At 42.5% G+C, this 14,947-nt stretch overlaps 1 protein-coding gene across 1 annotated transcript in view; it reads left to right on the forward strand.

The window, feature by feature from the left end:
* The window catches only part of RAB38 (RAB38, member RAS oncogene family), a 63,631-nt gene that overhangs the window by 23,895 nt on the left and 24,789 nt on the right, over nt 1–14,947 (forward strand). Inside the window, exon 2 of the mRNA XM_052662385.1 lies at nt 1,450–1,730. Coding sequence (XP_052518345.1) covers nt 1,450–1,730 — 281 coding nt within the window. The remainder of the gene's footprint in view (nt 1–1,449; nt 1,731–14,947) is intronic.

Consider the following 14,947-nt stretch of genomic DNA (forward strand, 5'->3'; position numbering starts at 1 on the left):
TAATTTTTAACATGCTGGAGAAAGGGAGGGAAAGCTCAAGTACCAGCTAGTTGCAAGGGACTGCTGGGTGCTTTACATACATCAGTTCTTTTCATCCATGTAACAGCCCTGTGAGGTACATATTATTACTTCTGTTTGGCAGATGAGGAAGGCTAAACTTACTGTGTTTAAGAAACTTGCTAATATTCATTTAGAAAATGAAGAATCAGAACAAAACTGATTCTAGCTGATTGGTCTAAATAAGACCAATCCATTTATTTATGTATGTATTTATGGGCTTCCCTTGTGGCTCAGCTGGTAAAGAATCTACCTGCAATGTGGGAGACCTGGGTTCATTGGGAAGATCCCCTGGAGAAGGGAAAGGCTACACACTCCAGTATTCTGGCCTGGAGAATTCCATGGACTGTATAATCCATGGGATCGCAAAGAGTCGGACATGACTGAGCCACTTTCACAACAACAATGTATTTATATGTCGGAAGGCTTTCCTTATCTGATAGATTGCAGACTAGTTAAGGGTATAGGTCATCTGGTTCACTGTCGTATTCCTAGCATGTAGCTCAGAAACTGGCATCGATGGATAAACATGTGTTCTGTTCAGTTGAGTTGAATGGGACACTCCTGGTACATGAACCCAGGGGAGAGATAGTACAAGACTATGGTTTAGTAACTGAGGGTATTCATTGTTGGTAAATGACTATGAGCTTTGGATTCAAAAAGCTCAACTTTGGATTATAATTTCTTAAGCTTGCATCTATATAATTTGAAGAAGTTACTTAGCCTCTCTTGGTCTCACTTTAAAATGGGAATATTAGTTGTACCTTCATGATTATATATGGAAATCATATTTCTGATGGTTAGCAAATGTCCTATTATCCTTAATAGGAGTTGACTGCAGATGCCTTTGTAACATGCTAATCTAATTAGTACTAATTGTCCCACTAAAATGTAAACTCCATGATGGGAGGTATTTTCATGTTTTAATCATTGTATTCCAAATATTTAGGACAGTACTGTCCAATAGAGCATCCTATGATAATGAAAATGTTCTCTATTGGGGTGTCTAATACTGTAGCCACAACCACATATGGTTATTGAACACTTGAAATGTGATTGAGGAACTGAATTTTAAATTTTGTTTCATTTTAATTAAACCAAGGTAGGCATATGTGCTAGGGGTATACTGTATTAGCACAGTCCTGGAGTGTTACATGGTCCAAGGATATTTTAATAATTACTTATTGCATGAATGAATCCCCTTGGGATTTAAAAAAAAAACACCCTAAACAAGAGTATCCTGGTTGTGTATTTAGTGCACTTTTTTTATAGATAAGCAATGGAACACTTTACGGAGTGATCTGCTCATTCTGGAAGCCTTGTTAGGGTCCAATATATGATTTAGTTTACAACAGAAATGAATTTTTGATTTCTGTTTCTTTTTGGTGATAGGTCAAGAAAGATTTGGAAACATGACACGGGTCTATTACCGAGAAGCTATGGGTGCATTTATTGTCTTCGATGTCACCAGGCCGGCTACATTTGAAGCAGTGACAAAGTGGAAGAATGACTTGGACTCAAAGTTAAGTCTCCCTAACGGCAAACCAGTTTCAGTGGTTTTGTTGGCCAACAAATGTGACCAGGGGAAGGATGTGCTCCTGAACAACGGCCTCAAGATGGACCAGTTCTGCAAGGAGCATGGTTTCGTGGGATGGTTTGAAACATCGGCAAAGGTAATGTGACCTTAAAGGATAAACTTATTGTAGGCAGGATTCACAAAGAAAATGGCATATAATCATCATCATTATTACCATAATGATAGTATATGTTTGTTTAGCGATTTGTAGTTCTCAGACTGCTTTAAGCTCTTTCTCATTTCAAGGGGATGGGTGCAACTGTGACCCACAATTTAAGGTGTTTGTGGCTAAGGCAGCAAAGCAACCTGTATGTAATCACACTGACAGTATTCAATAACTATGTTCATGTATGGAGTGCTTATGATATGTCAGTGGGATTTTTGTGTGTTTTCTCATTTAGGCCTCACAATAGCCCTGGTAGGTAAGGATGATTTTAGTCAATGAAAGAAACAGGCTTCACCTTCAGTGTCAGTGCGTTACTCAAGTATTAGTTGACTCCATCAACACTTAATGTTTCACTGTGTATCAGGAACTGTGTTTTGCCCTAGAAATGAAAAGATGGCCAAAGCACAGAACAAGCACACTGGGAATGTTGGAATAGTGGGCAAAGAGTGAGTGGATGGCAAATATGCCTGTAAGGAACATAGTGTGGCTTGGCACTGCTCACCCTCCTGGTGGCAGCTAGTAGCAGGAAGTGCGGGCAGAGTCAGGGCTGGAAGACGCAGAATCCAGTGTGAGCTGGTGAGAGGCTGACACTCCCCTCTGTGCCCCACGCTGTTATCTAATGTATCAGGGGCATAACTTTTACTCTGCTCCCTTTCTCTCTGTGTCAGAATCAGAGAGAAAAATAGCTTCATCATAGATTTTGAAAAAAATTTTAAAAATCATAAATTAAAAGTAAATGGTTTGATATGTTTTTCTGATATTCTCTATGTGCATATATATATGTATGTTTTATATTACTAAGATTGCATTCTGCGTAGTTGTAAATCACAATTTTTCTACTTACTTATTTGTGGAATACACATATTGTATACTTGAGCACAGGCACTGTGCTAATTGTTTGGGATTCATCTTTGAGTAAGATAGGCATTGTCTCTGCACTGAGGGAAATTAACACCTAGGCCTTGCTGTGAACCTTTGAGCGCATGGTTTGGAACTACAGCTTGAATGGACATCATTTAAATAGGCTTAAAGAAAGAAAGTGAAGTCACTCAATTGTGTCCAACTCTGCGACCCCATGGGCTGTAACCCACGAGGTTCCTCCGTCCATGGGGTTTTCCAGGCAAGAATACTGGAGTGGGTTGCCGCTTTTTCCTCCTGGGATCTTCCTGACCCAGGGGTTGAACCTAGGTCTCCCGCATGGCAGGCAGACGCTTTACCGTCTGAGCCACTAGGAACCAGGCTGAGGAGGAGCTTCTGAAGGGTCTTGTACCAGAGGGTAGAGTGGTCAGATTTGTCCTTGGGGACTCTGGAAAGACAGATCGACATGGTAGTTACTGCATTCTTATGAGAAAACGACAAAGCCTTGAGCTAAAGTAATGGCTGTAGAGATTACAGAGAAAAACCTGATGCGAAACTATCGCTACAGTGAAAACTTGAGCAGGAAGACTGAACTGCTCGGGGCGGGAGGTGCCGGAGCGGGAGGACGAGGCGGCGGTGCCTCTTACCTGGCCTCTTAGTTCAGGCTTTGGGGGCGGGTCTCAGTGCCCGCCTTCTCCCAGTGCTACCTCTAAGCTGGCCTTATGTTTAGAAAGTTTTACTTCTTGGTGCCTTGTTTTCTTTCTTGAGGCCTCAGCATGCTTGTACGTGCTCCCCCCTTTTTCCTTTTAAAACCCTTTGTTTTCCTTATTATTTTTGAGGATTTTTCCCTTAGATTTGGGACACAGTACCTGTTTTCTATTTCCTGGCTCCCACTGAACCTTGTCTGTTTGTTTGTTTCAAGAATTTACTGTTGTAAAGATACATCAGCCAAGTAGTACTCGCGAATGTGATTAAGTGATGGACATTGAAGAAACACTATCCCCCCCCTCCCCCCCCCCCATCCCCCACACCAAGTGGCGGTGGAATCTCGGTTCCCTGACCAGGGATCGAACCTGTGCCACATGCACTGGAGACAGAGTCTTAACTGCTGGACCGCCAGGGAAGTCCCAGAAATAGGACATTTTTAATAGTCTGGTTATTGGGTGTTAGTCTGGCTTTAAAAAAAAATCCAAAATGTGGGTGAATGCATCCATTTACCCATTCCTTAGCCCCATACTCAACTTCATTCCACAGATCCTTGAATATTCCTTCAAATTCCTTTCTTTCCCAAGAGTCTCCAGCCCAGAAGCCTCTAGGCACAGGGGTAAAAGACCAGAATTTTGGAGAACTCCTTTTCTCAATTAATTACCATACACCTGGAGGGCAATCTATATCGAATGACTCATATAAGGATATATTTAGATCCATCATTCTCTCATTCAGCAAATGTTATGGAATGCCTGTTATATACCAGGCACTGGGAACAGAGAAATTTATGAAACAGGATCCTGACTTCATGTATAACAATAACAACAAAACCTAAGTAAAAATATATGGATATATCCAATATATATCGGACAGCCAATAAGTACCAACAGAAAAATAAGAGAAAAGGAAGGAAGAGGCCTGTGAATCTGTGGGGAGGGCTGAAATGTCTTGTGGGACAAGGACTTTCTTTCACTTCATGCTGACATTCCTTGTACAATGATTGCAGTGTCAAACTCTACTTAAGGGCATGATGTTAATTAACTTAAGGCCTGGCTGACCCACATGCACTTCAATGCTGGATTTCTAATCCTCCAAATCCCCGAAAGTGTAAACTTTGAAGAGAAGCTTTGTACAGAGAGAGGGCGGAGGGAGTTTCCCAAGGCTAAAGGGCATTGAACGGCTAATATGACCAAGAGGGTACAAGGCCTCACTGTAGAAGGCAGAACCTACACCTCTCTTCCCTCCAAGCATACTGCTGTTGAAATTGTCCTTCCGGATGTCCAAATAATGAAAATGGTTTCCCAGAGCCGGGCTGGTTTTCAAAGTTGACACTGAGGTGTGCAGGAACAATCCTGCAGCAGGAACAATACTGCATCCTTGATTAGTCAAATTGTTCCCAAAGTCTTTTTATTTTTAAGATCTCTGATAAAGCTCTGCTTCCTTTCTGAGGATAGTATTTCAGCATTTACAAAACAGAGGCCCAGCTCAGACTGTCTGCCTGAATCTAAGATGGCAGCATTTGGAGGCAGCCACCAATTCATTCTTTGATTACCTTTGGGACCGGGGAACATTTCCCATAAAGATCTTTGTCTTAGAAAAGTGTCTCTCCTAACAACTTGAGTCCTCTTGGGTCACATCATTATCAGTCTGGTGATAAACATCTGATTTTCTTTTTTTTAGTGTTTCCAAAACTTCTAATGAGCTAACGTCCACAGCCTCTGGCTTTGTTCTCCCGGCCGCCTCTTGCACAAATCCTGTGGGTATCATCAGCAGTTTGGCCATGCCCGAAGCTGAAACTAGCGGAATGTTAGAGGAGCTTGTTCTTTAGACAAGCCTCCTTTCTGCTGCTGACCCCACTGCCAAAGTAAATTTGACCTCTTGCTCTTTAATCTTCTCAAGAAATTTTCTGCAAGAATTTTCAGGCCTTGTGCTATTGCTGGAATAAGCATAGTACCCTCTGGCTGTGAATTAAGAGAGGGAAAAAAAAAAATTAAAAGTAAATGTTTGCTAGCATCTTTGGTTTTTCACATCATCTCTTCAAATACCAAAAGCAAAGGAAAGAAAAGAAAAGCAGTCTCCTAAGTCAGGTGTTCTTTAGTTTTCACCCTTTGCATTATCTTCTTTTCTTAGCCATGTTTAGTTGAATTCTGCCTGGGGATTCACTACAGCCAGGTAACATATAACTGGGATGAGCATATGTCCCATTTTCTGGAACATTCCTGATCCTAGCACAATTATTTTTAACACCTCCGTTTCTGGTCTGTAATTTAATTTAATTGGTCAACCTGTAGGTCAGGAGCTCTGATGCATCGCACTGTCCACATCATACCTTATCTCTAATAATGGCTCTTATGCATTTTTGTGTCCAAGCCTGGTATTTATAATATGCTTTGGTGAACGTGAACGTGAAGTCACTCAGTCGTGTCTGACTCTGCGACCCCATGGGCTGTAGCCTACCAGGCTCCTCTGTCCATGGGATTTTCCAGGCAATAGTACTGGAGTGGATTGCCATTTCCTTCTCCAAGGATTTGGTAGATTTGTCTATTTAGAATGAGGGCCCTGGCCTGCTCTTGCTAGAGCATTCCCAAGACTGAGAATCCTATCTTTTGGGCCCATATCAATGGCTGACGGAGCCCCCTGACCTTCTGCTCCATTTACCTGGCGCCTTCTTGATGCTTTCTGCCTGAATCTCTGAAGCGACTTCCTTTGGATTCACGCTATGGCTGGATCCAATTACCTTTCAGAGTTTCTATGAGATTAAGCGACCCAGGGGTCCCTGGATGTTTTATGTCTGATCTCACCGCACACACATCCCACCTTGTCTCAATCGCTTGTTCCCACAGCCCACCTGCCCGTGTGGGTGTCATCATCTGTAGCTGACTCTGATGCTCACAAAAGCGGCACTCAGAAGAAGGGTCTGTTTCTACATCTCAGTCCTTCCCAGGCTGCTCCATCTTACTTTTATGCTCTGGTGGTTCCTGTGAGGTTGTGTTCAGAAGCAGGACACCAGGAAAATGCCATGTAGATGGGAAATAATGGGGCGGGTGGGATCTACCCGAGTGGCCACAAGAACAGTCTCAGAAAGAACTGCAGTGTCTTCTGTTCATGCAGCCTCCACGGCATGCTCTGCTTCTGGCAGATTTCCTTGTCTGTTTCTATCCTATTTATGGTGACCTTTAGGCCCACCCTCGATCTCAGAATATTCTAAGATCAATGGGTACCCTAGAAGAAACTTTCTGACATTAAACTCTATTGAATTTTAGTCTCTTCCCTACAACTAAAAAGCAAGATGTTGATGTGTGGCCTGCTAAGGGAAGGAATATACCCAGCAGTATTCTCTATAAGACATTAGTAGCTTTTAGGGGGAGGAGAAGACTCTTGAGAGTCCCTTGGACTGAAGGGAGATCCAACCAGTCCATTCTAAAGGAGATCAGCCCTGGGTGTTCTTTGGAAGGACTGATGCTAAAGCTGAAACTCCAATACTTTGGCCACCTGATGCAAAGAGCCTACTTATTGGAAAAGACCCTGATACTGGGAAAGATTGAAGGTAGGAGGAGAAGGGGGCAACAGAGGATGAGCTGTTTGAATGGCATCACAAACCCAATGGACATGAGTTTGAACAAACTCTGGGTAATGGTGAAGGACAGGGAAGCATGGCATTCTGCAGTTCATGGGGTCACAAAAAGTCGGACACAACTTAGCAACTGAAAAACAAATAGGGGTTTCATGGTGCAGCGAAACACCTATTTTTCATGCGTTTTGGGTTTCCAGTAACTGTTGAAAACGCATTTGTTATCTTTAGGGAGCTTCTCGCCAGGGAAGGCTCACTTCCCCAGGGAGAGCCCATAAAACTTTCTTCTTTTGCTTTCTTTGCAGCTAGAAAACAGACATATGACCTAGATTCCACCTACAGACTGATTCATAAGTGAGCCACTAGAGGATGAAGGTACAATGCAGAACCCGTTTTTTTGCCCCCTCTGGGGAAGGTGGTGGCAGAACAGACTTCCATTCTTGGGAGAGAGTGTGGTTTGCTGAGTCCTATGCTGGATGCAGAATCAAGATCCGGTCCCAGGAACAACTGCATTCAAGTTGAGTTCCTCAGAGCTTTGCAGATTACAGGACCTAGTGTTCCGTGGTGGCTGGTAGCAGTGTTCTCATCACACTTGTTCTGTATGGGATCTGAGTTTCTGGAAGCTCAGGCTAAATCTGGTTTTTCTAGACTACTGTTTCTGTAGCCTACTAAGTAATTCTGCAAGCAATCTAACATGCCTTGAATAAATAATTTCATGTTTAGCTAGCATTGGCTTCTGAGTCTTATGACTGAAAATTCAAATTAATATACGTGATCAAATGGATTTGAGAAAACCAACTTCACTGTCCCCTTTGCTGTTGGAATTTTCAGGCCCTTGATATCTTAGGCACATGCTGAATCTCTAGTAATAACAATGTCTAGGTTCTTCCTGTTTGCTGAATGTTAACTTTGTGTAGAAATTTTTATGTGTATGAACTCATTCAATCCTGGCATGAGCCTATAGAGTAAGTATTAATGTTAGAGTAAGTATTAATGTTATTACAATAAAAAAAAAAACGTTGAGGTGAGACCTAGGCAATTTCCCTAAAGCTATACAGTTATTACCTTACTTCTTTGATGCTAACAGACACTTTTTGTTCCTTCCTATATTAAGATCTCAAAATCAAGATATGTCTCTAGTTAGTGTGGATTTCTAAAACGATAGTGTGCCACACGTGTAGTGGTATTTTTTTGTATTATCTCCTCCAAAAGGACACTCTCTCAGGCATCAGATAATTTGTAAATTATTTTTGGCCACATAGAACACTGACAAACTAACTGAACACTTTAAGGAAATGCTGTGAAAGGGAAAGACTGAAGGCAAAAGGAGAAGAGGGCAGCAGAGAATGAGGTGGTTCATCACCGACTCAATGGACATGGATCTGAGCAAACTCCAGGAGATAGTGGGGGATGGCAGAGCCTAGCGTGCTGTGATCCATGCGGTCGCAGAGTCAGACAAGGCTGAGCAACAACAGTAAGGAAATGCTGGCCTAGAATTCTCTTGTAAAGGGAGTGTTTTCTGTATTTCGTCATATTTTTTAAAAACTTTTTTGAATTTGTTACAATATTGCTTCTGTTTTACCTTTTGGTTTTTTGACCTTGAGTCATGTGGAATCTTAGCTCCCTGACCAGGGATCAAAGCCTCACCTCCTGCATTGGAAGGCCAACTCATAACCACTGGACTGCCAGGGAAATCCCTGTATTTAATTGTTTAGTAAGCTTTTATTCATTATCATTATTATTTTTAAATTGCTCTGAAAGCTGAAATAAGCGGCAGTTAAGTGGCTCGTTTTCTAGAAACTGCTTGAAGGGTAGGATCACACATCATTTATTTTTATAGGCTTTTAGAAAATATGTAATTAGAAATACAATGCATTTATACAAACCGGAAATGCATTGTTGAGCTTGGGTGTGGGTAGATGGTTATTCTAATTCATTTTTTAATGAATTGAGTTTAGGACATTATTCTTAAAAAATCCTTTTATTTTTCAATTCAGTAGTAAGCCATCTCTGGCTTACTCCCAAATTTTAAATGTCAATCCATGAAAAAATTCTTAATAGTCACTGGTGCATTCATTGATTCAACACAATTTATATCGAATGACTATTTAAGTCTGTGCTGTGAACAATGTGTATTAAACCTTTCCTGGGCTCAGAGCGTGCTTTTAGATTCCTGTTCTTAAAATGTCAGAATTCCCTATGGGAAGTGGATATGCCACATTTTAGGCATCTGTCTCCAAAGACTTTATTTGGAGCTGTGGCTGTGGCTCCCCTGACTCGGTTGGGGTACAGCTTGTTTAACCTGGCATTTTTAACCAATCTGCTTAAAGCTGGTTGTACTTAGGAACATAAAAGGGCAGGCCCAATCTGAAAATCCAAAACCAGAGCAAAGTGAGAAGGTATCATTTACAGGAAATGGTGGCAATGGTTAAGAGTCATGATCAATTCATACAGTGACCACTAGTCTGTAGTACAACTATTTGAATCATTTCTGACAGATTCTTAATGTCCTGCATGAAAAATGGAGTCATTGCTTGAAACTGAGAGTAGCTTAAGTATGAGTCTCAAATTCAAGCAACTCATCTGTTTAGGAGTCAGTATAAATTAAGAATAATATTTTAATTTTTAACTTTAATTAATTCTCCAGAGGTTTTCTAGGTCTATGCTAATTATTTGCTAGGTAATATGGGAAGAAGCACAAGCTGGAATCAAGATTGCCCCGAGAAATATCAATATCCTCAGATATGCAGATGACACCACCCTTAAGGCAGAAAGTGAAGAGAAACTAAAAAGCCTCTTGAAAGTGAAAAAGTTGGCTTAAAGCTCAACATTCAGAAAACTAAGATCATGGCATCTGGTCCCATCACTTCATGGCGAATAGATGGGGAAACAGTGGAAACAGTGGCTGACTTTATTTTTCTGGGCTCCAAAATCACTGCAGATGGTGATTGCAGCCATGAAATTAAAAGATGCTTACTCCTTGAAAGGAAAGTTATGACCAACCTAGATAGCATATTCAAAAGCAGAGACATTACTTTGCCAACAAAGGTCCATCTAGTCAAGGCTATGGTTTTTCCAGTGGTCATATATGGATGTGACAGTTGGACTGTGAAGAAAGCTGAGCACCGAAGAATTGACGCTTTTGAACTCTGGTGTTGTAGAAGACTCTTGAGAGTCCCTTGGACTGCAAAGGAGATTAGTCCTGGTGTTCACTGGAAGGACTGATGCTGAAGCTGAAACTCTAATACTTTGGCCGCCTGATGCAAAGAGTTGATTCATTGGAAAAGACCCTGAGGCTGGGAGGGATTGGGGGCAGGAGGAGAAGGGGATGACAGAGGATGAGATGTCTGGATGGCATCACCGACTCGATGGACGTGAGTTTGAGTGAACTCCGGGAGTTGGTGATGGACAGGGAGGCCTGGCGTGCTGCAATTCATGGGGTCGCAGAGTCAGACACGACTGAGCGACTGAACTGAACTGAACTGATGGGCTCCAACTATGACTAAAGCCATTGTAGGAAAATACAGACAGACCCTCGGAGGTTATTACCGCAGCTGGGTGTGCGGGAGGCGAGGAGCAGCGTTTGCCACCCTCTCCTGCAGGGATCGCGTTCGTATCGCCCACAGTGCAGGCCCTTCCTGTCTCATGCCTAGACAGTTGTCATAGACTCCAGACCTGGCTTGAGGTAGGCTATACCGCATGATGTGAAAAATTCAGCCTATCCAAGGAATCACTCTGATGTTTTCATAGTCCAGTTCAAGAACCTTCTGTAGAGTGTTCTCCTTGATTCAAATTTAGACATCTGAACGCAGAGGTCAGCGGCTATGACCTGCGGGCCAAATGTGGCTGCCCCTCTATAGTAAATGAAGGGTTAGCAGAGCGCAGCCATGCTCATTGGCGCACATGTTATCTGTGGCTGCTTTCCTACTACAGCTGCAGAGCTGAGTAGTTGCAACAGCAGCCTTGTGGCTTTCAAAGCCTGAACTCTTCATCGTCTGATCTGACCCTCTACTCACTATGTCTTATAGCAACTGCTTCTCTTTTGTGCTTGTGGCTTTACATGCAGTAGCTCATCCTTAAAAGATTCTTGTAAGTCCTTTCAGTCTTCTTGTTTTATGGATGAAGGGATTAAAGTTTAAACTGAAGAACATAAATGACTTGCTGAAGATCTCACAGTTGGTAGGTTGTAAAGTTGGGATTTCAAGCCAGATATGCTAATTGTACACCCAGCCACCACCCTGCACTATCTCATAGCCTTTTCCAATCTAGCCTTATTATATAATAACTGTTTATGGAGCGACTGATACTTGGTTGGCTAGAGACTGGGACTGATCAATAAATAGAGCATTGGCCAAAAAGTTCATTTGGGCTTCCCATCGTGTCTTACAGACATCCTACAGTGCACAGTACACACCCTCAAACACACTTCCCAGAAGAATGATTTGGCCCCAAATTTCAATAGTCCTGAGCCTGAGAAACCCTTTCGATCATGCTTTATATTAGAATTTTCTAAATCCTCTAAGGAAAAGGTGCTAATTGAATACAAGTCCCTGTTGATTGGCAGTTTTCTCTTAAGGAAAATCAAGTAGGGTGGACTTTTGAGTTTTGTCTGTTTACCAGGTATGCAATTATATGAAAAAAGTTAGAATTCTTGCCCAATGGTAACAGTTGTTAGATTGTGGGATTGTGGGTGATCTTGTTTTCATGTTTCTGGTTTTCATCTTTTAGTGTGATTATGTTGCTTTTACAATGACAAAGATAAATTTATAAATAAAGATATAATAAAATTAAAAAAAAAGAAACTGTTGAGGCTTCTGTAGCCTTTTAAGGATTCTCTGCCTGAGGGGCTGATGCTAAAGGACATAGTCTGACTCATGGCGGAGTTTTGCTTTCTCTGTTTGCCACCCACCTACTACTTTAATATCTGAATTTTAGTATTCCCAGTATTCATCTCCATGCTTTTTCATGCAGCTCCTTCTGCTTCAGATATCCTTCTCTGGTCTTTGCCTTAGGTAGTTCCAGACTTTCCACATCATTTTTCTCTTCCTACCCACACCTTACAGCCTCTACAGATGTTTCCTTAAGGGACTCCATCTCTGCCGCCTACGCGTCTGCCGCTGGGCGGTGGCCCTCTGCTGGGCCAGCTCACCCCGGGTGGCTCAGCCCTCCTTCCGGATGATGGGTGTTGCCTACAGGGCTGAGGCAGGCTACGAGTCTCTGAGAGACCATGTCTCTCTGAGCCCAGAAAATCCACCTTTTCCTCTGTTGGATCCAGGCTGTAGGATCACTGGATTTTTGAACCTGGGAAAAGACTCTGAGAAGCAGAGAGAGGCACTAAGGCAGAGTATGGTGAGTGTGGGCATGGAGGCCATGTAGATGGGGGTCAGGCTCTCGCCTTGGACCCAAAGTTATGTGGTTTTGGGCCAAACACTTAATCATGCTGAGCCTCTATTTCTCATATGAAAAATGGAGCTGTCATAAGAATCAATGATAGTAAGTACAAAATGCCTGGAAGATTAGTATGCAATAAATGGCTGGTCTCTCTCTTAAAAAAATACACATATGTACAAAAATTGCTCCCAGTTTCAGAGGCTTCCCAGGCAATCCTGCCCACTGAGTCACAGATGCTTGTTCTAGAAGCAGCCCATGGCACCTTCAATTGCTTAATTCCTTTCCAATTATATCTTTAGAAAAATGTGTTAGGATTAGGGGACTCCTGGAGAAAAAGTTCTATTCAGCTGGGGCAAGAATTTTATGTTGGGGTAGAATATCAGACCCAGAAAGGGAACAGGGAGCCTTGTCAAACAAAACCCTCTCCTCGGATTTTTGCACAACCCCTCTGTCGATGGTTCGTTACTGTCCACCCATCCCCTTTGAGGATCTCTGCGTGCACTGAGAGATGTTGCCCCTGGGAGTGTGTTGCCCTCCTTCACAGTGTGGAAGCAGGACTTGGAAGCTGGCAGATGATGCGCTTAATTAGGAAGAGTGGAGACTGAAGGAAGGACGTATCAGCTCTGTTCTAAAGGACAATAGAAGAGTTCAGAACAACTTGATGGGTTTCCTGGTGCCAAGACAGGGCGCCATAATTCGAAGCAGGGAAAATCTGAAATCTTTGTAAGATTTCCATGTTTTCACTTTTAAAAATCATATCCTGTCTGTCCATCATAATGATTTCTATAAAAATCTTTTAAAGGAAAAAGGCCTATCTTTCAGGATTTCCAGGAGGAAGGATATTCCTGAGGTTCTATCCTGTCTGGAACTTAATCTGCAGCAAAGGTGAGGGGTATGGAAAAGTGTAGGTGAAGGAGGATGGGAAAAGCAAGTAGAATCCAGTGCCTTTGGGAATGAAAATGTTGCCTGGGTGCAGACTGTGACAGATATGTCTTATTTGGTCTCTGAGTTTCAGTAGTAAACCATGGCTGCCATTCCCAGACTCAAAGAATGATTAAATACCAGACTTAGCTTCTGGAATCAGCATTCTTCCTTCATCTCTACCTCCAGCATGGCTTCCTTCCAGACCTCAGACTTCCAGGTCCCTCTGGACTCTGCTTAGATCTCACCTCTATGACTCTTCAAATCCAACATGCTGGAAACGGAATTTATTAGCTCTTCTGCAAATTAGGTCATCTTCGTGGGAGACCTCACATCCACCCAGACATTTGATCCATACTCCCATAGAATAAGATCCATACTCCCATAAGTAACCAGGTTACTTATCCTTCAGAAAGCCCAAATTCCTGAGCAAAAAAAAAAAACAACACCAAAAACCCATAGTGATGCTCTTCTCTGCCTCTCTGAGTCTATCCCTGGACACTTCCTACCTGTTTATCCCCTAGTGATATTAAACTGCATCAAGTCCTCTGTTCACATTTTGGAATTCCTGCTTCCTGGAACACGCTTCCTACAGTTAATTCACCTGTCCTCCACTCTCCCTTCAGGACTCAGCTCAAGCATCATCTGCCACTGACTCTCAGGTAGTCTGTCCTATCTCTTACCACATTATGTTAAACTTCTTTCTCTATGGACATGTCTCCTGCATTGCACTTTGAAATCCTCCTGTTTACCCTTCCAAGTGAACATTGATCACTTGGTCAGTGATTATTTGGTCTGTTTATTGGCTGAAACAGAATTTTTTTGCTGCAATGCTTTTCAAGCACTTATTCAGAAGATTCTTTTTTCTGTATTATTCTTTCTTCTGCCTGTTGTGGGGGTATTTCTGTCCTTAGAGAACTGTGAAGAAGAAGCAGAAAAATTAATTCGCTGCTGTATTTCCCAGGAGCATACCACATGATGTGACTCCTTTCATCCCGAAAGCTCCCTAGACACTGCACAGCAGGGAGGTTGCAGCATCCCACAGCGTGAAGTGGGGGTAGAGACGAAAACTGGAGCCGAGGGAGACCGTCTCCCCTAGTGCCTTGGGCCCAAGCTAGCAACTGCAGAGTGTTTAGCTTGGTGATTCCACTAACACTGCCCAAGAATCTACCATCAGCCTGTGGATGTCATTAGCCAGCATATTCCTTCTTCATACCCAGAACCAGCATCGAGAAGTTTCCTCCTCATTGAAGTTCTCGTGTACCTCTCACTGGTTTCAGCTATTGTCATTTGAGCCACACACACTATGGTATTTGTCTTTTATTTTTTTAACTAAAACAGAGTTGCAGAGAGGTTTTTCAGCAATTTTCATTGAAGAAACGAAGCCTAGACAACAGATCTAGTCTAGAACTCTCTCCAGTGATGTGATCCCTGAATAGAGTCGTACATCAGGAATACCCGAGGAGCTTGTTGAAATACACTGCAGGTGCCTTGGCCCTAATCTCAGAAATATCCGGAGGGGCAAAGGATGTATGTTTTTGGAAAACAGTCCTTTGGTGATTTTGATATGCAAAAGCTGTTTTACACTTGCTCACTCACTGCTTCATTCATTTCTGATATATTCCTTGAAGACCTGTTGTATATCCAGGCACTCTTCTGGGCACTGAGGCCCTGGTGATGAAGGGTACAATTTCTTCCC

Source organism: Budorcas taxicolor, chromosome 25, assembly GCF_023091745.1.
Source record: "Budorcas taxicolor isolate Tak-1 chromosome 25, Takin1.1, whole genome shotgun sequence".
In the NCBI taxonomy this organism is placed as follows: Eukaryota; Metazoa; Chordata; class Mammalia; order Artiodactyla; family Bovidae; genus Budorcas; species Budorcas taxicolor.